Here is a 27433-nt window from a genome sequence, read left to right as displayed (position 1 = left end):
GAACTGCTCCGCTTCATGCAAGAAGAAATCAATGTGTGGCTTTCTCCGCGACAAATAAAAATCAGAACCATGGTGACAGACAATGGGAGGAACATGGTGTCCGTGCTAAACAGAGGAGGGATGGTCCATGCGCCCTGCATGGCGCACGTGTCTGGTAGTCAATAAGTTCCTGAAGTCTTACACTCATCTGCAAGACATTCTAAAAATGGCTAGGACACTGTGCACGCACTTCAGCCATTTTTACAAAGCCAAGCACACCCTCCTCGAGTTGCAGCGCCAGAACGGCCTACCCCAACATAGTCTGATATGCGATGTTTCCACCCATTGGAATTCCAGCCTCCATATGTTAGACCGCCTGTATGAACAGAGAAAAGCCATTCATGATTTTTTGATGATGCAAGCGGACCGTAGTACTCCCCTGTGTAACTTTGATGTCAGCCACTGGCAGCTCATGCGTGAAACCTGCCGTTTGCTCAGGCCACATTATTTGTCAGTCGCCAGGACTGCGGGATGAATAACGTAATTCCACTGCTTCCTGGAACTCATGCTGCAAAATTAGTCTGGTCAGGGCACTGGAGAAGTGAAGACTACATCTCATGGCCACATGAGTCCGGTGGGGGCTGAACTGGAGGGGGAGGAGGAGGACATTGGAGCACAAGCAGAGTCTGGTGCAATTTGTGGTTTTTCTACTCAGGTGACAGGAGAGGAGGAGCAGGAGCATCCGGAGGAGGTAGAAGACGAGGCAGATGACCCAGAAGCACTGTGGCAGTATACTGCGGATATGGAGACCAGGAGTCCCTCAGAGTCACTTGCACAGATGGCCCGCAGCATGCTGCTTTGCCTAACTAGTGACAGCCGAATAGTCAACAACCGGCATAGGGATGACTTTTGGCTCTCCACCCTCTTGGACCCTCGCTACCGGTCCAAAATGGGTGACTTTTTTCCTGCTGCTGAGAGGAAGGAACAACTGGCATACTATAGAGAAATACTGAGCACACAGTTGGCTGCTGCCTATGTGCGTCATTGTCCATCCTCTGTCTGGTCTGACTGGGGGATTCCTGGCAGTCATTGCTCACGTACTACTACCATGGCTGCTGTGGGGAGCTGGGGGGGTAGGAGCAGTAGCAGTTCCACCAACAGTCGCTTAAGTCTGGATTCCTTAATGAGCAATTTCCTTCACCCGCCTAGTGAGGAGGGTAGCCGCCACCAGCAGCAGCAGCAGGACATGAAGCAGACCCTGCACTAGCAGGTGGTGGCCTACTTGGACAGCACTTTACCACCTCAGCTAGAGGATCCCATGGACTACTGGGCAGCCAAACTTGATGCGTGTCCGCAACTTACGGAGTTTGCATTAGAGAAGCTGTCCTGCCCGGCCAGTAGTGTGGCATCAGAGCGGGTGTTCAGTGCGGCGGGGACCATCGTTACCCCCAGGAGAACCCGCTTGTCCACCCGTAATGTGGAGAGACTGACCTTTGTCAAGATGAATCAGGCTTGGATCGGCCAGGATTTCAACTCACCAATGCCTAATGCATCAGATTACATCAGCCATGACGCCTCCTCCAAACGTTGAGAAATGAGTCGGGGTTCTAACTACCTGCCTCAGCTACTATTCTGATTCTGCCACCCGCCTGATGCCACACATCTGCTGCTAGTTGCACCATCTGCCTCCTACCATCTTTACCAGGGACTGGAATTGTCCGCCACCTCCACACTATATCATGGTGCCACTCTGCAGTCTCCTGCTGCTTCTGATGCCACCTTCACACTATATAATTGTGCCACTCTGTGGGCTCCTGCTTCTGCTGCTTCTGATTCCGCCTCCACACTATATCATTGTGCCACTCTGCGGGCTCCTGCTGCTGCTGGTTCTGATGCCGCCTTCACACTATATCATTGTGCCACTCAGCGGGCTCCTGCTGCTGCTTCTGATGCCGCCTTCACACTATATGATTGTGCCACTCTGCGGGCTCCTGCTGCTGCTTCTGATGCCACCAACACACTATATCATTGTGCCACTCTGCCGCTCTTGCTGCTTCTGATGCCACCTTCACACGATATCATTGTGCCACTCAGTGTAAAAAGAGTGCACTCTTTGATGTTATAGTGGGATCTTGGCCCTCAGCTCGGTCCTTTTGAGCTGGCACAGACGTTACCTTGTCAGGCTGCGTTCCTGCTTCGCTTATTTGGAGAAGTTGGCCTATGTAAGTGCACATGGAAGTGAAGAGTGAAGCGATTCTAAGAGCCGCGGCTGTCATGTGCGTGTCATACTAAAACACAGCATTGTTTGAAGACCAAAACACGCTCCCTATGCATATTTAAGTATGGCACAATGTTCTAGAACACCCTACAAGCTCTCTGCAGCCAGGAAATGCCTGTTTTTCAACGTGATTCGTTTTGATTCGATTCGGGTCAAATCAATTTTTTTCAAAAAATTCGGCGAATCGGGACGAAACGAATTTTAACAAATTCGCCCATCTCTAAACTGGAGAATTTAATTATTCTTTTTTTAATTAAAACTGTGATTGGACATCCATGATGTGTGTCCTTCACACCTTTATCCCACTTGAGTAGCACTAAGCTTTGATTTTATTAAAACAGCCATGACGGGGGCGGAGCCAGCCAAGATGGCGAGAGGATGCGGCTAAACTGAGCTCCGTGCAGAGCCGAAGTAAAAGGGACGTCCACAGCCCAATCTATGGGGAAATCAGGGACCAACAGGGCTTCTAAACGCCTCCAGAGCAGATCGGTGTCGGCAACACCGATCCGCAAGTTCTTTAACCCGCTCCAGCAGCGCTCCTTATCCCCGGAGAGGACCCGCGGCAGAAGGAGCCCGCCGTCATCTTTAACACGTGCCGCCCCGCACTCGCGGCAGCACCGCTCACCGCCACCACAGAGAAGGGGTAAGGAGAACAGGACCGCGTGTCCTCTCCCCTCACAGGCGCCACAGAGCCCAGCGCACGCAGGCACACGGTCCCCACTGCAGCAACCGGGGACTCCCTCACTGAATCCCTCGCTGACACCTGAGGGACACAGGGGGACGGGCAGCAGAGACTCCCAGCACATCTCCCCAAACACCAAGCCAGCCTCCTCAAAAGGGGCAAAAAACATGCCTAATGGCAAGAATAGCCCACAAAAGGGCAGAGCGGAGGGAGGATTACCTCTAAATGTAGGGGCTACCATTTTTTCCCCTGGAGCTGTTGCCTCACTGGGGTCATCCAGTGCTGGCTCCCCTGTGCTTCAACCTGGGTCTGGGTCTCAATCCAGCATACCTGCAGACCTTCCACCACCAGAGGAAGCTGTTCTCACTTTGAGAGGCCATCCTGAATTACAAGCCCTACTTGCACTGCTCCCCTCTAAGAGGGATATGGACAATCTAGCTGGGGAACTTCGTGGAGCCTGGGACAGGGACTTACAAGTGGTGAGAGAAGACATAACTAATTTACATGAAAGTGTGGCAGCTTTTGAAACGTTTAAGGCTGAGATTACTTCTACAGTCACTGTGCTACAAGAGAAGCTAGAGGATCAGACAGCTCAACAGCGACATCTAGTGGCGCATATTGATGACATCGAAAATAGGAATCGCCGCAACAACATAAGAGTCAGGGGCCTTCCTGAAGCCACTCATCAACCGGATCTAGTTGCTACTTTAACAGGCATATTCAATATGCTCCTTGAGCGCCCCGTTGATACGCCCATTGAAATGGACCGTGCACATAGAGCGTTGAGGGCAAGAAGTGCTGATCCCTCGAGGCCAAGGGACGTGATATGCAGGATACATTTCTACAGCCTGAAGGAACAAATCATGCAAAGAGCAAGAGCAAAGGGAGAGCTGGACTTTGACGGAGCTAAGATCAACCTGTTTCCAGACCTCTCACAGCTCCAGGAAAGGGGTATATCATACAGATGGGGTTTCCCCTTTGCCCTGTATGCTCGCTCAGGTGATACACAGTCGACTCTTACTCACCTAGAAGATCTTCCAACCTTCCTAAGAGACTTAAATCTTCCACCATTATCTCTTCCGGACTGGGAAGCTCCAAACTTAACAGCAGTCAGACCGAATCCAAGCATCTCAGCATGGGGAAACCCCCGGAACCAGCGCGGAGCATCGCCGAGACCCCGCAGGCAGCAGATGCGACGCCGTCTCTCAAATGCAGAATCCCAGGAAGACTGAGAGCACCTACGCCTGCGACTGGAGTGGTGAGATGGATTGAAAGATCCGCTGTTCTATACAATAGGACACTCTAGATATAGATGGTTATGTTTTTCTTCTTTCCAGGAAACATTGAGTGGAGGTTTTACACTGCTAATGTTTATTCCCCATGATTGTCATCTCTTCTTGACTATAACTGGTTTTTAGTTCCCTACCATGTTTAACACTTGTTATTTCAACATACATACTTCGGCCTGCAGGTACTCTTTACTTAGTTTGACCGACTTACACACCGATTTTGAAATACGGTCAACTTCGTGACGACGACCTGTATTGCGCTGTCACTCACCCCCAATAGGTGAAACCTTGGTAAAGCACCTAGGTTTATTTGTGCTTGCTGCACAGCAGACTTTCTGCTACAATTAATACATTTGCTATCCAGTAGATAGCTTGATACCCGTTTTTCATTTGCATAAAACTTCTTCTTCATTAGGGACTCCCTTCCCCATCTGTTTCCCTCTGCCTTCCCTACCAACCCCCCTACTTACCCATTGACCTCGACAGAAGCTAGGGAACCTACAACCTTGCTATGGCGATAACACTAAAGATCTCCTCATTCAATGCGAAAGGCCTCAATATCCCGGAAAAGAGGTCCCGGGTTTTGTATAATTTTCACAAACAACAAGCTCAAATCCTATGCATACAGGAGACTCATTTTAGCTCTACACAGACCCGTTCATGCAAAAACCGCTATTACCCTGTGTCTCACCACTGCACTAACCCTCAAGGGAAATCAAGGGGGGTATCCATATTCTTCCATAAATCTGCTCAATGTAAAGTGTTAGAAACAAAGTCCAACCCAGATGCCAGATTTTTATTTTTGAAATGTGAAATACAGGGAACATTGTACACCATAGCAAACGTCTACGCTCCTAACTCGGAGCAGACCTCCTTTTTGGTGAGGACGCTTGAGGAACTTTGTACTTTTGCTAGGGGGTCACTGATATTGTGTGGAGATCTAAATCTCGCTCTCAATCCACTCTTGAACACCTCCTTAGGGAAATCCTCCATATCCTACAACAAACTGAACAGAATCAAGAAAGCTTTACATGCCCTGCAGCTTTGTGACGTATGGAGATTGGGTCACCCGACAGATAGAGACTATTCGTTCTTATCTATGGTTCATAATACTTACAGTAGAATAGACTACATCTTTGTTCAACACCACCTCCTTTCGCAGATTCAGGACTCTGACATAGGATCGATTTACCTATCTGACCATGCCCCTGTATCATGCACAATAGGTATCACGCATCAGAAAAGACGCCCATTTAGTTGGAGACTGAACGAATCCTTACTGACTGACGGACTATGTTTAGCAGATCTTAAACAAACGATAACAGCTTTTAACTCAGACCAGAGGCACACCTTTTCCTCAGAAGCTCTCAAATGGGAGGCATTGAAGTGTGAACTAAGGGGGGTACTTATGAGACATGGGGGAAGGTTGAAGCGAGAAAGGGGACACAAAATTTCCACTCTTCTCACCACTCTCCAGAAATTGGAAGCTCAACACAAACAGACACTACAAGAAGCCACTCTGAGAGAGCTTACCGCTACCAGACAAGAACTTAATACCCTGCTAGAGGAGGGTCAGAGGAAACTAAAACATATATATGCTCGCTCGTTGTACGAGTGGGGCAACAAGCCTGGCAGACTCCTGGCGAGAGCTCTTAGGGATGCCATGATATCAACATACATCCCTTCCATCAAATCACATAGTGGTGCCCAAGTACATAAAACTGAGGGAATTGCCGAGGCTTTCACTGAGTACTATAAGTCATTATACAATCTCCCACCTCCAGCAACGACCTTTCAACCGCCCCAGCCCCCCCTCTCCTTATCACAGTACATAAAAAACACAGCATTGCCCATGATACCAACTGAGGAAGCAGAAAGTCTAGAACTTCCTTTCTCCCCTGAGGAGCTCAAACAAGTTATTAAACTTCTTCCATCAGGTAAAAGCCCGGGTCCCGACGGGTATACAGCAGCGTTTTACAAAACCTTTTTAGAAGACCTTTCTCCCAACATGATTGCGACATTTAACTCCATTTCTGATACCAACCTCTTTCCCCCTTCTTTTCTATATGCTCATATCACAGTGATTCCCAAGGAGGGTAAAGACCCTCAACTTTGCCCAAGCTACAGGCCAATTTCGTTGATCAATGTAGATGCAAAGATTTACGCCAAACTCCTATCTTGTAGACTAGCTCGCCTCATGGGTACACTAGTTCACCCAGATCAAGTGGGTTTTATACCAACACGTGAAGCAAGGGATAATACCCTGAAGTCTTTTTCCCTGCTACACCATGCGAAATCCAACTCCACACCGTTTTTACTTCTCTCATTAGATGCAGAGAAAGCATTCGATAGGGTGGACTGGGGCTTCCTGGAGGCGACCCTGCAACAAATAGGATTGAGAAAGACTACATTGGCACGAATCAAAGCACTGTATGCCCTCCCACAGGCGCAAATACGAATAAATGGTTCCCTCTCCCCTACCTTTACCATCCGTAACGGAACACGTCAGGGTTGTCCCCTCTCCCCCCTCCTATATGCGCTTGTTATTGAACATCTACTGAAAGCAATACGTACAAATGAGGCCATCTCAGGAATTAAAGTAGGGGAGCAAATGTATAAATGTTCCACGTTCGCGGACGACGTCCTGCTGTACATTACTAACCCTGAAACCTCTCTCCCGCCTCTAATGGAAACACTCAATACCTTTGGCTTCTATAGTAATCACAAAGTCAATATTACTAAGAGCGTCGCCATGGGTATAGGGCTTCCTCAGGCCACCATTACTGATTTGAAAAAAGCATACCCTTTCTCCTGGTCCACTGAAGACATAGTATATTTAGGTATTAGAATTCCAGCAGACCTTGACACGACAAACGCACGCAACTACGGGCGATTTCTACAGAATCTACAGAGTGACCTCAAAAACTGGTCTGCGAAACAGCTGACATGGATGGGACGACTCAGTTGTATCAAAATGACAGTCTTACCGCGGCTTTTGTACCTGTTTCAAACTATTCCCCTTGCATTACCAAGTCAGTTTTTCGGGAAGCTGCAGAAAATAATAAACCAATTCTTATGGTCTTCAACCCCCCCCAGAATATCTAGACTAACCTTGATACGGAGGAAACATCAGGGAGGCTTAGGCTTACCAGAATTTAAGGGCTACTACACAGCGGCAACGTTGGCCCGTATTTTGGACTGGTTCCATTCTGGGAAAAGTAAGCTTTGGGTATACCTTGAAAACACCCTATCCCCAGTCCCTCTGACCATACTCCCGTGGACGGCGACATATGTACACCAGAATTTTCACTTATCCAAAACACCCTATGTAACCTCACATGTCCTTAGACTAGTAAAAAGAATGAGCAACGCAACACAATTGTTCTGTACTGATGGACCTATGACACCAGTGGTTGACAACCCCGACTTTCCACCAGGATGCCTCAGTCACTTCCTCCGTCCACTGAGAGACGATAAAACCCTGAATTTTGCTAGACTTCTTAAAGACACAAGTCTCCTACCCATTGAGGAAGTCATAGGAGCGGACACTTGTACAGCTAGAGTGAGATGGGAATACTCGCAACTGAAACATTTCTACAATGCCAATAAAGGTAGCCTAAATCTACATAGGTCACTGACCCCGTTTGAGTTATTATGTACATCAAAAACTCCCATCCCACACGCTATATCTGCAATCTATGATCTGCTGCTAGATAAATGGGCGATATCGGATCTACCGTATGTTAAGACTTGGGAACTCGAACTAGGCAAAACACTATCAGAGGATGATTGGGCTAAAGCTTTCGAGCTCTGCCACCGGCTTTCCCTATCGGGTAAAGCTCAGGAAGCAAACTTAAAAATACTGTCGCGATGGTATTGGACACCTGCGAAACTGAACAAAGCTTATCCCTCATGCTCTGATGAGTGCTGGCGCTGCAAACAGGCTCCAGGAACTATGACTCATATCTGGTGGGGATGTCCCTTGTTAAGACCGCACTGGGCCAGGGTTATTAGACTTATAGCGAAACTAACAGGCACGAGGCTGAACGATGACCCCACTACGTTACTGCTGAATATCCTCCCGATCCCCACTGCGAAAGCCAAAAAGTCGCTAATGGGTTTCGTATTAATAGCTGCCAGGGCTCTAATACCACGACTTTGATAATCCACTAGGGTCCCAACCTGTTCTGACCTCCTCTCAGAGATTTCGCTGTTGCATAGGATGGAAGAACTCACAGCCGACACTCACCACACGACCGAACGACAAATTAAAACCTGGGGGCCATGGCTTGACTTTAGAAACTCACAGGATTTTCTCTCCTTCACGTAATTAAACAGCTAAATAGGTTTTTTCTCGCCGACACTAGCCTCCCCTTCTTCCCTATACCTTCCCTCCCTTCCTCCCTAGTGATGGGGTTATCCCTCCCCAACAACAAAAGGGAACTACAGGAATATAGGCAATTAATAGACAATTAATAATCTCTATGATGTGATGATATGTTTTTACAATAACACTTTATAAAGATGATGCTTTGATTCCACGGATGTCATATCTCTGACAAAGCTTCATTAACTATATTAAGTTGATATTTACTTATGCAAACTGTTAACTATATACATACTAAACATTGTATGACTTAATTAAATACACCAATGTTAGATCTGGGCACCCGCGCCTGCGTGGGCAAAGGGCGCTCGTTTCTTACTACTTTTGTACAATCTCTGTGCCTTATAATGTTGTTTCGTGTTGTACCACATATCTTGTTCAATAAAAGAATGATACAAAAACAGCCATGACAGCACATGAGCCTATCAGTGATGCTGTAGACAAATGGGGAAGCATTGGTACCTGCTGCAGGGATCGGGAGAAATCTGGAAGCTTGTTCTGTCTCTATACCTAGAAGAGGCTCAAATGGCTGCATTGGAACAGATTCAAGTTTTAGATCATAAATTGAAACAAGGGTAACTCTCTAGGGAAAGAGTTAAAAAAGTGTAACCTCCAGAAACAATAAAGATACTTTACTATTCCAATTGTAAATCTGGAAAAGAGACAATAGAAACAATTCTTACAGCAAAATAACATGAATGTTTATTTAATTGTAAAGAATTGTGATCATCTCCCCTTACATGTGATGTAAGTAAGTACTGCTGCAATAACAAACAGTGTCATTTCCCTGTAAGACTTGATGATCAAAGTGAAAATAATATAATAAAACTTACTGCTTCAAATCATTACCGATTAGGATGTTTACAGCAGGTGTCTGCTGGGTGGAACAAAAGGCTTAGCTTGTAAGCCCTTTCGAAATGGCCTTAAATCGATGTACAGTTCTGTTGTGACACTTATTGTTATGTGAGGATGCATTGGAGTTACTAACACACAAAAGATTAGTATAATAGATAAAATAACAAAATCTAATACTTGATAAATGGATTCCCACTATTCAAGACCAATGACATGCAGCAACAAGTAAAGCTTTATTATTTTTGTTTTTTACCCAGCAATTTTATAAATGCACTTTTCACATCCTTATTCCTTAATGTATAAATAAATGGATTTAGCACAGGAATTATGACTGTATATATGAAAGCCAGGTACTTGTCATGATGCCTATCACTTGGTTTGACGTAGACAGCCATAGCTGTACAGAAGAAAAGGCCGGATACGGTAAGATGGGAAGAGCAGGTGGAGAAGGCCTTCTGTTTTCCGCACTCAGTCTTAATAGCGAGGACTTTAATGATAATATGTATATAAAACCCTATAATTACAATAAAGAGAAGAAGAATTCCTATGATCCCTATAACACTTGTAGCCATACTACTCACATAGCTATCGGAACATGCCAATTTCTGTAATGGAGCCAGTTCACAGAAAAAATGGTTGATTATATTGGGTCCACAATATTCTAAAGAAGCTGTGAAGATTGTGAGAACAAAGGAAGCCACTATACCAGTGATCCAAGGGAATAATGCGAGCTTAGTACAAGCCTGACTCATTATACGTAAGTAATTCAATGGGTTAGTAATGGCCAAATGTCTATCAAACGCCATCACAGTGAGAAGGAAACATTCAGCTTCACCAGCTATAACTGCACAAAATAATTGTAGGAAGCAGGCGGCAAAACTGATTCTGTTTCCATGTGCAATAAGAATATCTAAGAGTTTCGGGACAATAGTAGAGACAAATATGATTTCCAAAATGGCAAAAACACTAATAAAATAATACATGGGTGTATGGAGAGACGCATCAAGCTTAATAAGTAAATAAATGATTATATTCCCGGAGACACATGTCATATAAATCAACAAAACAGCCATAAAGAGCAAAATCCGGAACTGATGGAGGTTTCCAAAGGCCAGTAAAATAAATTCTGTCACAATTGTCTGGTTAATGCCGGACATAATTATAAACAAGACAAATTTACTACTACTAAGAATTAGGAAAAAGTTTATTTAGTATTGTGTTGCAAAATAGAATGTATTGTATAGTTTAAGATTTGATTTATTTATTAATAAGCACCGTTAGACTTATTGTTAATAGAAATTATTCAAATATAGGTGTCAGTAATGTTTTGGACACACGTTTCCTGAAATTATAAAAAATAATTTATGTTTTGTAAGTAAATTATAAAACACTGTTGTTGATTGACATTAGAGAGGGAATTCTTTGTAGCGCCTACACAAACATGGAGCTTGTGGAGTGTTCATGAACGAATTTTGAGGTTCTCACAGTATCAGATTCTTCTTTTGTCATGTGGTTTTCATAGCATGTTAAAGAATAATAATTCACATCATTCTAAGATAAGTCTACCAGTGACTGTCTGTAAGGAGTTTAGGAAATGTAAACAACGTCCCCTTGTCCCTCAGCTGTCTGTTTGAATATGAAGTTAATTCATAGACCCCATTTCTACCAATTTAACCAAAATGGGCCACATTTGAATCACTATCCTGTAGATTCAACTTGTGAGTGCACAAATTGCAATAACGACGTGCCCAGTATTTTTCTCGTGCACTCAGTTTCTGTGCGAATATGCACCGGAACGCCCCGTTCTGTGCACAGTATTGTGTTGCAGCATGCATAGTGCAGCTGCGACATAATACTGTTGGAAACACCTAAATACATGTGCAACCAGTTTCCTAGAAAAGAAAGCAACAATTTTTACAAAAATTGTTGAATACTTACTAAGTACAAGGCAAAATAACAGATGATGTAGAGGACCACTGGTTTTTTAAAGGTTAAAAATATTTTAAAATGTAATTAAAGAAAAATAATATCAATCATAATATTAATCTTCCTTTATTATCAACACAAATGTAAAAGGCTTGTTGAGAGAATACATCAATCAATGTTCCTATACATGTTTCTTGCCTTATTTTACCTGCTGGAAATGTTCAGCGATTTTCCAATGTGTTCCTCATAAATAGCTTAAGCTTGAAAGTGTCTATTGGATGCATAGACCATTAACAGCATCCTACTATGGCTGTTTTTGAGGGATTTTTCAGAGCCAGTCCAGGGTTATTTTATCTAATGTTAAGTTATTTAATTAAATTGTTTTTATTAGAATGCAGTTTGCCAAATTAGAACTATGTTAAGTGGTGGGTGGTGGGGGTTATATCTGTAGTTGCAAAGGTACCTGCAAAGTTGTGATCTTCAAAAATACATGGAGCTGTTTCTTTTGTTCATGAAGTAGAAATCTGTGATGATACAAAATGCCAGCGTATTTATTGTTGTCAAAATCCCTTGGTATTTTACTACAAATTATCTGGAAGATCACAATGAATTCTCCTGCTTGTTTTTATCCCTGGGGAAATATCTCCAATGCCTTGTGCCTTTTTTAAAAGTAGTTTAAACTTCATTTATTGCACTTAAAATATTATACATATAAAAATGTGTGTTAATTAGAGATGAGTGAGCATACTTGTCCGAGCTTTATGCTCGTTCGAGTATTAGCATACTCGAAACGGCTTGTTGCTCGGACGAGTATTTCGCCTGCTCGATAACGAGCTTTCACTTAAGGAAACACAGTGAAGAACAGTGAAGAACACAGTGAACACAGTGAACACAGGATCATTTAAGGATCATAAGGATCATTTAAGTGAAGAACACAGTGAAGAACACAGTGAACACAGTGAAGAACACATTGTAGATGTTTCCGTACATCTGCTAACTCATCAGAAGACATTATTGCAGAAAGGTGTTCTTCACAATAGTATGTGAAGAACAATATGTGTGAAAAACACATTGCAGATGTTTAACATGGGTCATTCTCCTTTTTGAAGTTCCACGAATATTCCATTGAATAAAAAAAATGAAGAAACAGGACTGACTTCCTTATTTCTCAATAAAATGACACATTTTATTGGTCACCTGGTCCCTTTGAAAAATGCTCAAGTCTCGCATTGACTTCAATGGGGTTCGTTATTCGAAATGAGCACTCGAGCATTGGAAAAAGTTTGACTCGAGTAGCGAGCACTCAAGCATTTTAGTGCTCGCTCATCTCTAGTGTTAATAATATGAAAAATTGTAAATTAAAAAATGTAGTTTCCAATTTGATAAATCTAATGCAATGCTATCCATTTCCCGCATTGATATGCCACTTGCAGCTTTGAAAGTGTAGGTCTAGTGACCAAGAAGGAGAAATAATGCAATATACTGATGCCCATAAAAGAGATTTGTCATCACAGCCCAGATCCGGGACTAATACCCGGGATTGGAAAAACTCTGTTCCCAGGTGTTTAACCTCTTACACACAGCAATCAAGCATGACGGCGGCATGTAAGTGTGCCCCTTGTGGATCAGCCTCCATCCCCCCTATGAGCTTTCCAGGGGTTCCGATCTTTCCTGCGACAACCCAACGTCCAGCTTGTGCCCCGAGGCTGCTGGATCCTCTTCACGCCAGGTTCTGTCTGCTCAGCAAGTTCAGTTACTTACATTATACACTGCAATACAATTGTATTGCAGTGTAAGGTCTTAAACAGGCGATCGGTTGAACGCTTGTTTAAGCCCAAGTCTGAAAAAATTACAAAATGTAAAAAGATAAAAAGTAGAAATCATTTTATTATAAAAATTACTTAAATAAAATAATAATAATAATCAACCCAGTTACATATAAAATCCAAATAAAGTATATAAAACACAAAAACACAAACAAGCGTATTTATTCTATATTTGGTATCACTCTATGGCCCCTTCCACACTTGCGCTGCAGATCACGTCAGAGTCTGATCAGGGGGCGATCAGGGTTTGGTCAGTGAAAAACGCACATTTTGCATCAGAGTGCAATCAGTTTTCAGTCAGAGTTTGTTCAGTATCTCAGTTTTTCCCGCGCGTTTTCAATGCAATTTCAATGCAATTTCAATGCATTTTTCACGCGCAGAAAATGGACTCAGGACTGAGCTCCATCTTTTCTATGGCAATTGATGCGTCTCCATATACTTGTATGGTGCGTTTTTCACGCGCGTGACTTGCAAAAGTACAACATGTCGAGATTTAAACGCGCATTTAAAAAAATGCGCGTGTGTGCGTGAAAAGAAATGCAAGTCTGAAAAGACCCATTGATTACAATGGGTCAAAGTGCAATGCAAGTTCTGCACGTCAAAAGCACGCACAGAAAACGCGCGTGAAAAACACAAGTGTGGAAGGGGCCTATCCATATTAATCTGTACAATAAATCTAAATGAATATTGAACCCGCTCGGTGAATGACGTAAATAAACACAAATAATTTCCATAATAAACAATTTTTCATCAAATACCCTCACAAAAATATCCCAAAAATGGATCCAAAAAGGTTTACGCGCCCTAATATAATATGACTTAAAAGAACAACTTTTTTCACGAAAAATAAGCACTCGCATTACCCCAAAAATGTAAATTTTATAGCCCGTACAATGTGACAATACAAATCTGCTCTGAATGGCGCTGCTTTCAATCTATGCCCGGTTGTGTGCTCATATAGTAGTTTACAACCACATATAGGGTTTCAGTATACTCGGGAGAATTTGGGCATAAAACTTTGCAGAGCATTTTATTATTTAATTCATTATTAAAATGTCATTTTTGGCTGAAATAAATGTATTTTCCAAAAATATTTTAAATTTTCTGAATCGCACTTCCAAGTTAGTTTTATCTCATGTGACACACTTTAAGGGTTAATAGACTTAATAGAAGTTGTTTTATATATGTAGAGGTGTGCCGTTTCTATAGTGGGGTAATTTAGGATATTTTACTATTATTTAGGCCTTTCCAAGTCAGTTGAAAGCTGAGATGTCCCTCAAAATGTGAGTTTTAGGGATTTTCATGAAAATTAGAAAAATTGCACCTAAAGTTCTGCGCCTCATAACATCCTAGAAAAATGAGAAGATGCATATAATAAAATCCCAACATAAATCAGACATTGCCGAAATGTTAGTCATCAAGCTTTTGGGTTTTTTAACTCCCCACCTTCAAAAATCTATAACTTTTTTATTTTACCATGTAAAGAGCTGTATATGGGCTTGTTTTCTGCATAACAAATTGCACTTCATAGTGATGGTATTTATTATTCCATATGGTGTACTGGGAAAAAAATTCTGAATGCAGTAAAAATTATGAAAAAACTCATTTGCTCCATTTTTTTGTGAGCTCGGATTTTAGGGCTTTCATTGTGCGCTCCAAATGACAGGTCTACTTCATCCTTTCGATCAGTATGATCATGGAGATAACAAATTTGTTTAGTTTTTATAATAATTTCATAGATATTCAAAAATGAAAACCTCATGTAAATAAATTCTTCATTTTGCCATCTTCTGGCACTAATAACTTTTTTATACTTAAATGTACAGAGCTGTGGGTGGTGTCATTTTTTGCAACTTTTGATGAGTTTTCAATGCTATCCTTTTTAGAACTGTGTGACCTGAAATCATGTTTTATTGAATTGTTTATATTTTTCTAAATGCCAAAAAAGTGCCATTTGCGACTTTAGGCATTATTTACCATTGCAAGGTTAAACACAGTGAAAAAAACATTATTAGATTTTGCTAGATCAGGCATTTTTGGACACGGCGATACCTAATGTGTTTATGACTTCTAAGGAAATAGGGTGATTTGAATTTTTAGGGTTTTTTAAATATATATATATTTTTTACTTTAATTTTTACTATTTTTCAGACCTCCTAGGGTACTTTAACCCTTGGTTGTCTGAATGATCCTACAATATACTGCTATACTGCAAATCACACATTGTAATAGATAGCCTAAAACATGATAGCCTCGGATCTTTGTGTGATCCAAGTCTATCATGGCAACGGATCGGATACTCCCCCCTACGCAACAGGAAGTACGGTAAGTCTGCGCTTTTATGCCCCCAAATTTTTCAATATTTACCAAGCAATACACAGTAAATAAATAAAAACTATTTTGTTTGAACAGTTTTATTTGCACAATAAAAAACATTAGGAAAAAAACATATTTTGCATTGTTGCCTTCCAAGAGCCGTAACTTTTGAGATTTTTTTAGCAATTGAACTATGAGGTCTTGTATTTTGCAAAAAGACCTGTAGATATTCATTGTAAAACATTGGGGGTTTATAAAACTTTTTGGTCATTTTTCATATAAATGAACGATGAACAAAAAATGTAAATTATGCCAATGTTTTTCTTTAATTTTATCATTTTTATCATATCGGATTAATGCTATTAGCAAGTGCGTGGAAGTACCAAAATGGAAGTGCTCTTAATTTCCTCTCTTTTGAAGAGATGGCCAGTTTAAAGGGGTTTTCCTCTTTCAGCAAATAATTGATATGGCTTCTGTAAGGAAAAGTTATACAATTTTCCAATATACTTTCTGTATCAATTCCTCACAGTTCTCTATATCTCTGCTTGCTGTCCTGCTATAGAAAACTTCTCTGTTTACTTCCACTGGATAGAAATCGTTCCATGGTCATGTGACGTCACACAGGTGCAAAGCTTGTTAGTATCACAGAGAGTCAAAGCTGTGTGATATAACAAGCAGTGCACCTGTGTGACCATGGACAGATTTCTATCCACTGGAAGTAAACATAAAGCTTCCTATAGAAGGAAACAGGGATCCAGAAAATCATGAGGAATTAATACAGAAAGTATACTGGAAAATTATCAATTATGCTGAAAGTGGAAAACCCCTTTAAGTTTGATTTAAGACTTATGATTTTTTTTTTATAAAACTGTGATTGGACATGCATGATTTGTGCTCTGGTCCTTCTACACACCGTTTTTTACAATTCGGTAGCACAAAGCTTTTGTTATCCTAAAAAAGCCGAGTCAGCACATGAATTTATCAGTGATGCCTCAGACACATGGAAAAGCAGTGGCGCCTGCTGCAGTGGTTGGGGAAGTCTGGTAGCTTGTTCTCTCATACTTTACCTAGAATTAGATCAAATGGCTACATGGGAACAGAGGAGAGTTTTAGATAATACATATTTTTATTAAACTGTGTGGCTATGCGTCGAATTGCAGAATGGGTGCCGAAGAATTAGAATACCCACAGTAGAAGTAAAAAAATAAAGTAAAATTCAATCACTCATAAGGAAGTGCTAAAACTTTGCTTTATTTTGATGAATATATTTAGTTTTTTGTAGGATAAGATAACATATTTTTCGATACTTTTTTTAGCATACATCAAATTGATTATTTTTTTTTTTTTGCATATTTAATGTTTATCTCCTTCACAATACAGACATAATATAAACATAATAATATAAAAACATTATTTCCTCTTAGTGAAGGCTGCTATATATAGGAGATTTTTTAAAATAATTTACATTAATTTGACCTAGGATTTTTTCAATTTTGCCGACAGATGGTGCTGTAATTGTTAAAAATCAAAATCTGAACAATAACATTGAAAAAAAAATGTATGCAATATTCTTCTAAAAGCTCTCCAATGTTACCATGTTTGAACACCTAATGTAGAGCACTCAATATTTGAAAATTTGTAGAAAAAAAAATGCCATTTTCAAGTTTTGTGGGAGGTAAGGGGAGTCACAGTAAACCAACACCCTAAAGAAAACAGAAAACAATTTGCCCATCCAAAATGTTGTCACATACTTTTTCGCTTTTTAGATCCGATGTGTATTTCTCAAGATAACCCCATTTTTGACCAATTGTTTACCCATATTTAATTTTTGGCAATTTCAAAGCCAGCTGTAAATGAAAATGACTCGAATCAGACATCAAACTCAATGTAATTAATCCTGGGGAATCTGAATCTGAAATAAAAAATGGGGGTTCCCTTATAAGATTTTAAAATTGACCCCAATGGTTGGGTTAGATGGTCGAGTTTGGTATCATCGGATAGATCTTTGAAAAATATTTGGCATGCATATTTTTTATTTTTTTTATTCAATGTGAATGTCACAAGATAATCCACTGTATATGAACTGAAATGTTGCATGGACACTTTGGAATAAAAGGGATTTTGGATTTTGTAAACTTGTTTTGCTAGGTCTAGAGAGAATCCTCCAGAAACAATAAGGTATCTTTACTAATAGGAAAAATAATAAATAACAAAATTGTGGGCACTAAAGAGAGAAGTTTGCAGAAATATTTATTTTATTCAAGAATTACATTTTTATAGTTAAATTCATTATGGTTAAATTAATAAAATATCATAAAATACAATTCATATTTGCTCAATTCCTCAATAGTTGTACACAGCATTTCATAAAATATATAACATGCAAAAATGTATAATATCATTTAGGAAGTAGGGCCCTATTTCTGTTATACTGTTGATAAAAGTACTTTTTCACCTCTTTGATATAGATACTACCGTATATACCTGAGTATAAGCCGATGCCCCTAATTTTACCACAAAAAAACTTGGAAAACCTATTGACTCGATGTCTAGGGTGGGAAATACATTGGTCACAGCCTCTCCTCAGTATATAGATAGCCAGCCCCCTTCCCCAGTATATAGCCAGCCCTCTGTCCCAGTATATCGCCAACCCCTGCCCCGTTATACAGGCAGCCGCAATTTGCCCATTTCATTAAAAAACTTTTTTGTGTGCTGAAAAACTCGGCTTATACTCAAGTCCATACACCACTGGATTAGTTAATCACAATAAACGTTGGATTTAATTGTTCTATAAGGAAAGTCTTGTGATAAGAGTTTTTCTTCAAAATATTAGATCCCAATAGTTATATCCAAAAATGGCAGTTGGAGTTTCTAAACACTATCTTAAGGATTTACAACAATTCAATCCAACTTTTATTGTGAAATCAACTAATCTAAAATAGTATCTATATGAAGGAGGTGAACTTGTACTTTTATCTACAGCATAACAGAAGTAGGGCACTATTCTCTGTATATTTGGTCTCACTGGATTATATATAAAAGTTTTAGATGTTTTATATTTTGTGACATAATGGGGCGCATTTACTTACCCAGTCCTGTCCGACGAAAATTCAGGTCCGGCGAGATTCACTAACATTGTGTATCCGAGTTCCTGCAAGTGTCGCAGCTGCGCCGAGGTCCGCCAGAGTTCACCTGCTTCCTCCTGGTGCGTGTGAGTGCTTGATCTTGCGACACAAATCCTTTTATAAATTCCGTGGTTTGTCCGAATCCGTCGGGTTGTCCGACGCCCCCCCTCTCCGATTTCTGTCACATGCAAGCTGGCGCCGATGTGCCTAAATCCGATCGCATGCGCCAAAATCCCAGGGCAATTCGCACAAAAACAGAAATATTCGGGAAACCCAACAAAAGTGCGGCGTTCGAACCCTAAGTAAATGAGCCCCATTCTCTACAACTATTGATGAATTGATTACATAGGGATTATATTTTAGGATATTTCATGAATGTAACCATTATGAATTATACTATGAAAATTTTATTATTGCCCACAATTTTGTTATTTTTTATTTTTCCGTTTTAACCCTTTAGTTAGAGAAAAGTAACGGTAAGGGGCACTCATGTAAACCACAAGGCTACTTGTACAAAATAAATGTCTGAGATTTACGCATTTTAACATTATCACGTCTTAACCATGATCTCCAGGGATCGAAAAGCGTTGCTCTCAGACGTTTATTTTATCCATGTATATATGCACCTGTAAACGCAAAGTAAAGAAGAACTTTTTTTGCAAAAGTACCCTCGAGGTTTACATGAGTGCTGCTTACCGCTACTTTTCTCTACATTTGGGATTGCTACAGTCAAGGATCCGGTGGCGTGTACCGCCACATTGTCTGTCTGCAGGAGTGTATTCAGGTGATTGGGTGAGAGATCCGATTTTTTTTTCTATGTTTCAGCTTTAGGTGTTAGTATTAATGTGGTACCACATAAGATTGGGTAAGAATAAGAAGTGCCACTTTATTTCAAAATTTTGGATCTATACTATTAGAACTGTGGAACCTGAAAAGCTAAGCTGAAAAACTGGTCACAGCAGGGACAATAGAGAGCTAAACAATTTTAACAGCAAAACAACATTGATGGTTATTTAATTGTACAGAATTGTGTTATCCTGCCCATACCTGTGACATAAGGTAATACTGCTGTAATAAAAAAAGTGTGTCATCCTACTATAAGGCTTATTGATCAAAGTGCAAAGAAGATAATTGAAATAATTAATAAATGGTCAACAAACTTACTCCTGCAAATCAGTACCGATCAATGGTGTTAAAAGCCGCTGTATTATATGGTAGACTCCCACCCTGTATGGAAAAGGCTTAGCTTGTAAGCCCTTTTGAAATGGCCTTAACACTACTGTACAGTTCTGTTGTGGCACTCATTGTTATGTGAGGAAACTAGAACACAAAAGGTTATAATAATAGATAAAATAACAAAATCCAACAGTTCGATAAATAGATTCACACTACTAACAACCAAGGGCATGCAGCAACAAGTAAAGCTTTATTGTTTTTGCTTTTTACCAAGCAATTTTATAAATGCATTTTTCACATCCTTATTCCTTAATGTATAAATAAATGGATTTAGCACAGGAACTATGACGAGATATATGAAAGCCATGTACTTATCATAATGCCTATTACTTGGGTTGATATAGACGGTCATAGCTGTACAAAAGAAAAGGCCGGATACAATAAGATGGGAAGAGCAGGTGGAAAAGGCCTTTTGTTTTCCGCACTCAGTCTTAATAGCCAGGACTTTTATTATAATATGTATATAAAACCCTATAATTACACTAAAGGGAACAAGAAGACCGACGACACCAGCAACACTTGTAGCCATACTACTCGCATAGCTATCGGAACAAGACAATTTCTGTAATGGAGCCAGTTCACAGAAAAAATGGTTGATTTTATTGGGTCCACAATATTCTAAAGAAGCTGTGGAAATTGTGAGAATAGAGGAAGATACTATACTAGAGATCCAAGGGAATAATGCGAGCTTAGTACAAGCCTGACTCATTATACCAAAATAATGCAATGGGTTAGTAATGGCGAGATGTCTATCAAACGCCATCACAGTGAGAAGGAAACATTCAGCCTCACCAACTGCAACCGCACAAAATAATTGTAGGAAGCAGGCAGCAAAACTGATTCTATTTCCACCTGCAATGAGAATATCTAAGAGTTTGGGGACAAAAGTAGAGACAAAAATGATTTCCAAAATGACAAAAACACTAATAAAATAATACATGGGTGTATGGAGAGACGCATCAAGCTTAATAAGTAAATAAATGATTACATTCCCGGAGACACATGTCATATAAATCAACAAAACAAAAATAAAGAGCAAAATCCGGAACTGATGGAGATCTCCAAAAGCCAGTAAAATAAATTCTGTCACAATTGTCTGGTTAACCACGGACATAATTATAACAATAAAGTTTAAATAATCATAAAGACAAATTTTTTACGACAAAGAGTTAGGAAAACTTTTTACACTTTCTACAGTAATAATAATATTAATAATAATTAGTGTATAAGTCACCAATCTCGCAGATTTTCTTTATTATTCCATAAGCATGGCTAGACACATTAGCAATATAAATGGTTAAGTGTTAGCATTGTCTTGGACACATGTTTTCTGAAATTAGAAGAAAAAAATCACATATTTTAAGCAAAATGTAAAACACTGATGTTGAATGACATTGGTGGGTCAATATATTGTAGCACCTACACAAACATGGAGCTTTTGGAGTATTCATCAAACAATTTCGGGGCTCTCGGGGTATCCTAGGCTACTCATGTGTTCAGTAGTTGACATGGTAGATTAAATAATTATAATTCATATAATTCGAAGATAAGTCTACCAGCAACTGACTGTTTTACATGTAGACTAGTGCAGCCACTCCACAAAAGGGTCCCACAAATGTGGCGCAGGCACTTTTCAAATACCTGTGCAAGCAGTTTTCACTAAAAAAAAAAAAAGTGTAAAATAGACAGAAAACTGGCACATAGCCCTTAGTAAATGTGCAGCGATGACTTCATTGGTCTTGTGGTCATTAAAAAATGTAAAATGACTCAGCTTCAAAAATATGTGAAGACTATTATCCATATACAATCCCAACCAGAGGATGCTATAGTACTATAAATGGCATAAGAAAAAGAAAGATTAAATCTGTTCTAATGGCATCACATTAAAAAAAATAAAAAAATGTAAACAAATATGATAATAATAATAAGAGTTATAGTAACAGTAACAAAAAATAGAAAACTAAGTAAATAATTACTAAGTATAAGGAAGAATTCCTGATAATACAGACGACCACTAGTAATTTTATTGAGGTTCCAAATATTGAAAAATGTAATAATGGTGTTTCTTTGTACTAAACACCAATGCAAAAGATTTCCCTATCTACAGATATACCTATCAATTCAATTAAATTGGCTTTATCAAAATGCAGAAGTTGCAAAACTATTAAATTATGTTAAGGTGTGAGGTGGGGGATATATGTGTTGATGCACAGGTACCTGGGAATTTGAGTTCTTCAAAAATACATGGAGCCGTTTCTTTGGTACATGAAGTAGAAATTTGCTAAGACACAAAATGCCAGCGTATTTATTGTTAATAAAATCCCTTGGTGGATTATTATGGATTATCTGGAAGATCACAATGAATTCTCTAGCTTGGGTTTATCCCAGGTGAAATATCTTTAATAGAGATGAGCGAGCACTAAAATGCTCGGGTACTCGTTATTCGAGACGAACTTTTCCCGATGCTCGAGTGCTCGTCTCGAATAACGAACCCCATTGAAGTCAATGGGAGACTCGAGCATTTTTCAAGGGGACCAAGGCTCTGCACAGGGAAGCTTGGCCAAACACCTGGGAACCTCAGAAAAGGATGGAAACACCACGGAAATGGACAGGAAACAGCAGGGGCAGCATGCATGGATGCCTCTGAGGCTGCATAATCGCACCATTATGCCAAAATTATGGGCAACAGCATGGCCATGACAGAGTGACAGAATGAAGCTAGATAGCATCTAAAACATCCAATAATTGACCCTGACACTATAGGGGACGGCATGCAGAGGCAGCAGGCTAGAGAGTGGCATGGCGACATACCCTAAATGGACTCAGGCTTCAAACCAATGGGTGGCAGAGAGGAACCAAAGGAGGTGAGCAAGAAGCGCTCAAATAATATCGGTACATGATAAAAGTTTGCCAGTATATTTTGTGGATTACACAGCAGGGTGGCGACAAAGTTAACATGGAAGCCATGAAAACAACCCAAAATTCTGCCTGACACAGCTCGTTTGATAAGGGGACCATGTATGGAGGCAGTGAACTAGTAGTAGATTAAAGGTGCTGCAGTTAAAACTATGTTAGTTGGATCTTGGCATGGAGCTGGCGCTCCGCTGCCAGGCGGGCTTTCGCCAATCCAAGCCCCTGTCTCTAGGCTACTCCCCAAACAGCACTTCTAAGAACCTTTTGTATAAGATCAAGTGTAGTAGCGTTCTTATAAGTTTAGGATATGCCGGGTGAGGGGAATGTAAACAGATGCGCAAGAAGCGCTGAAATAATATCGGTAAATGATAAAAGTTTGCAAGTATATTTTGTGGATTACACAGCAGGGTGGCGACAAAGTTAACAAGTTTGATGTGGAATGCCCTGTAATAGCTCTTGGGCGGTGTGCCTTTTATCGCCTAGGCTCAGCAGTTTGAGCACCGCCTGCTGTCGCTTAGCGACGGCACTGCTGCTGTGCCTAGAGCTACCGACTGATGGCGCCATGCCCAAGGATGGTAATTCGGAGGAGGAGGAGGGTTGGGAGGAGGTATAGTAGGCCTTTGAGACCTGGACCGAGGTAGGCCCCGCAATTCTCTGCGTCGGCAGTATATGACCAGCCCCAGGGTCAGACTCGGTCCCAGCCTGCACCAAGTTAAGTGTAGTAGCGTTCTTATAAGTTTGGGATATGGCGGGTGAGGGGAATGTAAACAGATGCGCAAGAAGCGGCTGATGCGCATGGAGCTGGCGCTCCGCTGCCAGGCGAGCTTTCGCCAATCCAAGCCCCTGTCTCTAGGCTACTCCCCAAACAGCACTTCTAAGAACCTTTTGTATAAGATCAAGTGTAGTAGCGTTCTTATAAGTTTAGGATATGCCGGGTGAGGGGAATGTAAACAGATGCGCAAGAAGCGCTGAAATAATATTGGTAAATGATAAAAGTTTGCCAGTATATTTTGTGGATAACACAGCAGGGTGGCGACAAAGTTAACAACTTTGATGTGGAATCCATGAAAACAACCCAAATTTCTGCCTGACACACCTCGTTTGATAAAGGGACGATGTATGGAGGCAGCTATATGGACGACTTTTGGAGGTAGCAATGGAGACAACGTGTGGAGGCTGCTATGGAGACAATTTAATTTGGATAGTGCCTGTATGTGGCAGTCCCAAAAATTTTTCAAACCAGAGGAGCAGGTAGGTGGCCCTCCAGTAAAATGGAATAGATTGAGTGCCTGTATGTGGCAGTCCAAAAAAATTTTCAAACCAGAGGAGCAGGTAGGTGGCCCTCCAGAAAAATTGAATAGATTGAGTGCCTGTATGTGGCACTCCCAAAAATTTGTTTAAAACAGAGGACCGGGTAGGTGGCCCTCCAGAAAAATTGAATAGATTGAGTGCCTGTATGTGGCACTCCCAAAAATTGTTTAAAACAGAGGACCGGGTAGGTGGCCCTCCAGAAAAATTAAATGCATGAAGTACTATAGCTAGAGCCAGTGGGCCCTGTCAAAAAATAGCCAGTTTCCTCTGCTTTACTGTACAAAGAGGAGGAGAAGGAGGAAAATGAGGAGGAGGAGGAGTGGATCAATTATTCAGGTTGAGCTTCCTTCACCTGGTGGAGATTGGAAATTATGAGAAATCCAGGCTTTATTCATCTTAATAAGCGTCAGCCTGTCAGCGCTGTCAGTCGACAGGCGTGTACGCTTATCGGTGATGATGCCACCAGCTGCACTGAAAACCCGCTCGGACAACACGCTAGCGGCAGGGCAGGCAAGAACCTCCAAGGCGTACAGCGCCAGTTCGTGCCACATGTCCAGCTTTGAAACCCAGTAGTTGTAGGGAGCTGTGTGATCATTTAGGACGATGGTATGGTCAGCTACGTACTCCCTCACCATCTTTCTGTAAAGATCAGCCCTACTCTGCCGAGACTGGGGACAGGTGACAGTGTCTTGCTGGGGTGACATAAAGCTGGCAAAAGCCTTGTAAAGCGTACCCTTGCCAGTGCTGAACAAGCTGCCTGCTCGCCTACTCTCCCTCGCTACTTGTCCCGCTGAACTACGCACTGTGCCGCTAGCGCTGTTAGAAGGGAAATACTGTTTCAGCTTGTGCACCAGGGCCTGCTGGTATTCATGCATTCTCACACTCCTTTCCTCTGCAGGGATGAGAGTGGAAAGATTTTGCTTGTACCGTGGGTCCAGGAGAGTGAACACCCAGTAATCGGTGCTGGAATAAACTCTTTGAACGCGAGGGTCACGGGATAGGCAGCCTAGCATGAAATCTGCCATATGCGCCAGAGTACCAACGCGTAAGAATTCACTCCCCTCACTGGCCTGACTGTCCATTTCCTCCTCCTCCAACTCCTCCAACTCCTCTTCTTCTGCCCATACACGCTGAACAGTGAAGGACTCAACAATGGTCCCCTCTTGTGTCTCGCCAACATTCTCCTCCTCTTCCTCCTCATCCTCCTCCACCTCCACCTCCTCCGATATGCGCTGAGAAACAGACCTGAGGGTGCTTTGGCTATCAACAAGGGAATCTTCTTCACCCGTCTCTTGTGACGAGCGCAAAGCTTCCGACTTCATGCTGATCAGAGAGTTTTCCACAGGCCAAGTAGCGGGATGGTGAGGCTGATGATGGCGGCATCGCCACTGACCATCTGTGTTGACTCCTCAAAGTTACTCAGCACCTGACAGATATCAGACATCCACGTCCACTCCTCATTGTAGACTTGAGGAAGCTGACTGACCTGACTACCAGTTCTGGTGGAAGTTGACATCTGGCAGTCTACAATCGCTCGGCGCTGCTGGTAAACTCTGGATAACATGGTCAGTGTTGAATTCCACCTCGTGGGCACGTCGCACAACAGTCGGTGAGCGGGCAGTTGTAGGCGGCGCTGCGCTGCCCTGAGAGTGGCAGCATCTGTGCTGGACTTCCTGAAATGCGCACAGATGCGGCGCACCTTCGTGAGCAAATCAGACAGATGTATGTCTTGAGGAAACGCTGAACTATCAGATTTAACACATGGGCCAGGCATGGCACATGTGTCAGTCTGCCGAGTTGCAGAGCCGCCACCAGGTTACGGCCGTTGTCACACACAACCATGCCTGGCTTCAGGTTCAGCGGTGCCAGCCACAGATCAGTCTGCGCCGTGATGCCCTGTAATAGCTCTTGGGTGGTGTGCCTTTAATCGCCTAGGCTCAGCAGTTTGAGCACCACCTGCTGTCGCTTAGCGACGGCACTGCTGCTGTGCCTAGAGCTACCGACTGATGGCGCCGTGCCCACGGATGGTAGTTCGGAGGAGGAGGTGGAGGAGGGGTGGGAGGAGGAGGAGGCATAGTAGGCCTGAAACACCTGGACCGAGGTAGGCCCAGCAATCCTCGAAGTCGGCAGTATATGACCAGCCGCAGGGTCAGACTCGCTCCCAGCCTCCACCAAGTTAACCCAATGTGCCGTCAGCGATATATAGTGGCCCTGCCCGGCAGCACTCGTCCACGTGTCCGTGGTCAGGTGGACCTTGTCAGAAACGGCGTTGGTCAGGGCACGGATGATGTTGTCTGACACGTGCTGGTGCAGGGCTGGGACGGCACATCGGGAAAAGTAGTGGCGGCTGGGGACCGAATACCGAGGGGCGGCCGCCGCCATGAGGTTGCGAAAGGCCTCGGTCTCTACTAGCCTATAGGGCAGCATCTCCAGGCTAAGCAATCTGGAGATGTGCACATTAAGGGCTTGGGCGTGCGGGTGGGTTGCACTATATTTGCGTTTCCGCTCCAGCGTCTGGGGTATGGAGAGCTGAACGCTGGTGGATGCTGTGGAGGATCGTGGAGGCGACGATGGGGTTTTTGTGGCAGGGTCCTGGGCAGGGGGCTGACTATCAGCTGACACAGGGGAAGGAGCAGTGGTGTGCACGGCCGGAGGTGAACGGGCTTGTTGCCACTGAGTGGGGTGTTTAGCATTCATATGCCTGCGCATACTGGTGGTAGTTAAGCTAGTAGTGGTGGAACCCCTGCTGAGCCTGGTTTGGCAAATGTTGCACACCACAGTCCGTCGGTCATCCGGTGTTTCCTTAAAGAACCTCCAGACTTCTGAAGATCTAGCCCTCGCCGCAAGAGCCCTCGCCACGGGAGCTTCACTAGTTGACACATTTGGCGCTGATGCACCAGCTCTGGCCCTGCCTCTCCATCTGGCCCCACCACTGCCTCTTCCAACCTGTTCTGGTCGAGGACTCTCCTCCGTCTCAGAAGCACTGTGTTCACCCGGCCTCTCAACCCAGCTTGGGTCTGTCACCTCATCATCCTCCGATCCCTCAGTCTGCTCCCCCCTCGGACTTCCTGCCCTGACAACAACTTCCCCACTGTCTGACAACCGTGTCTCCTCATCGTTGGACACCTCTTTACACACTTCCACTACGTCAAGAAGGTCATCATCACCCACAGACTGTGACTGGTGGAAAACCTGGGCATCGGAAAATTGCTCAGCAGCAACCGGACAAGTGGTTTGTGACTGTGGGAAGGGTCCAGAAAACAGTTCCTCAGAGTATGCCGGTTCAAATGCCAAATTTTCCTGGGAGGGG

The 27433-nt window shown here is 42.3% G+C and overlaps 2 protein-coding genes across 2 annotated transcripts; both read right to left on the bottom strand.

The window, feature by feature from the left end:
* Nucleotides 1-9706: 9706 nt before the first annotated feature.
* On the bottom strand, nt 9707-10627 carry LOC140070106 (olfactory receptor 11L1-like). The gene has a single exon (XM_072116439.1). The coding sequence runs from the start codon at nt 10625-10627 to the stop codon at nt 9707-9709; it is 921 nt and encodes a 306-aa protein (XP_071972540.1).
* Nucleotides 10628-20089: 9462 nt separating this feature from the next.
* LOC140070105 (olfactory receptor 5P76-like) lies at nt 20090-21013 on the bottom strand. The gene has a single exon (XM_072116438.1). The coding sequence runs from the start codon at nt 21011-21013 to the stop codon at nt 20090-20092; it is 924 nt and encodes a 307-aa protein (XP_071972539.1).
* Between the last annotated feature and the right edge of the window lie 6420 nt (nt 21014-27433).

This window comes from Engystomops pustulosus, chromosome 7, assembly GCF_040894005.1.
Source record: "Engystomops pustulosus chromosome 7, aEngPut4.maternal, whole genome shotgun sequence".
Lineage (NCBI taxonomy): Eukaryota > Metazoa > Chordata > Amphibia > Anura > Leptodactylidae > Engystomops > Engystomops pustulosus.
This window is presented reverse-complemented; position numbering and strand designations above follow the sequence as displayed.

What these genes read in the sequence shown, in the direction of transcription:
- LOC140070106 (XM_072116439.1), bottom strand. Translation starts at nt 10,627, where the DNA reads ATGTCCGGCATTAACCAGACAATTGTGACAGAATTTATTTTACTGGCC.
- LOC140070105 (XM_072116438.1), bottom strand. Translation starts at nt 21,013, where the DNA reads ATGTCCGTGGTTAACCAGACAATTGTGACAGAATTTATTTTACTGGCT.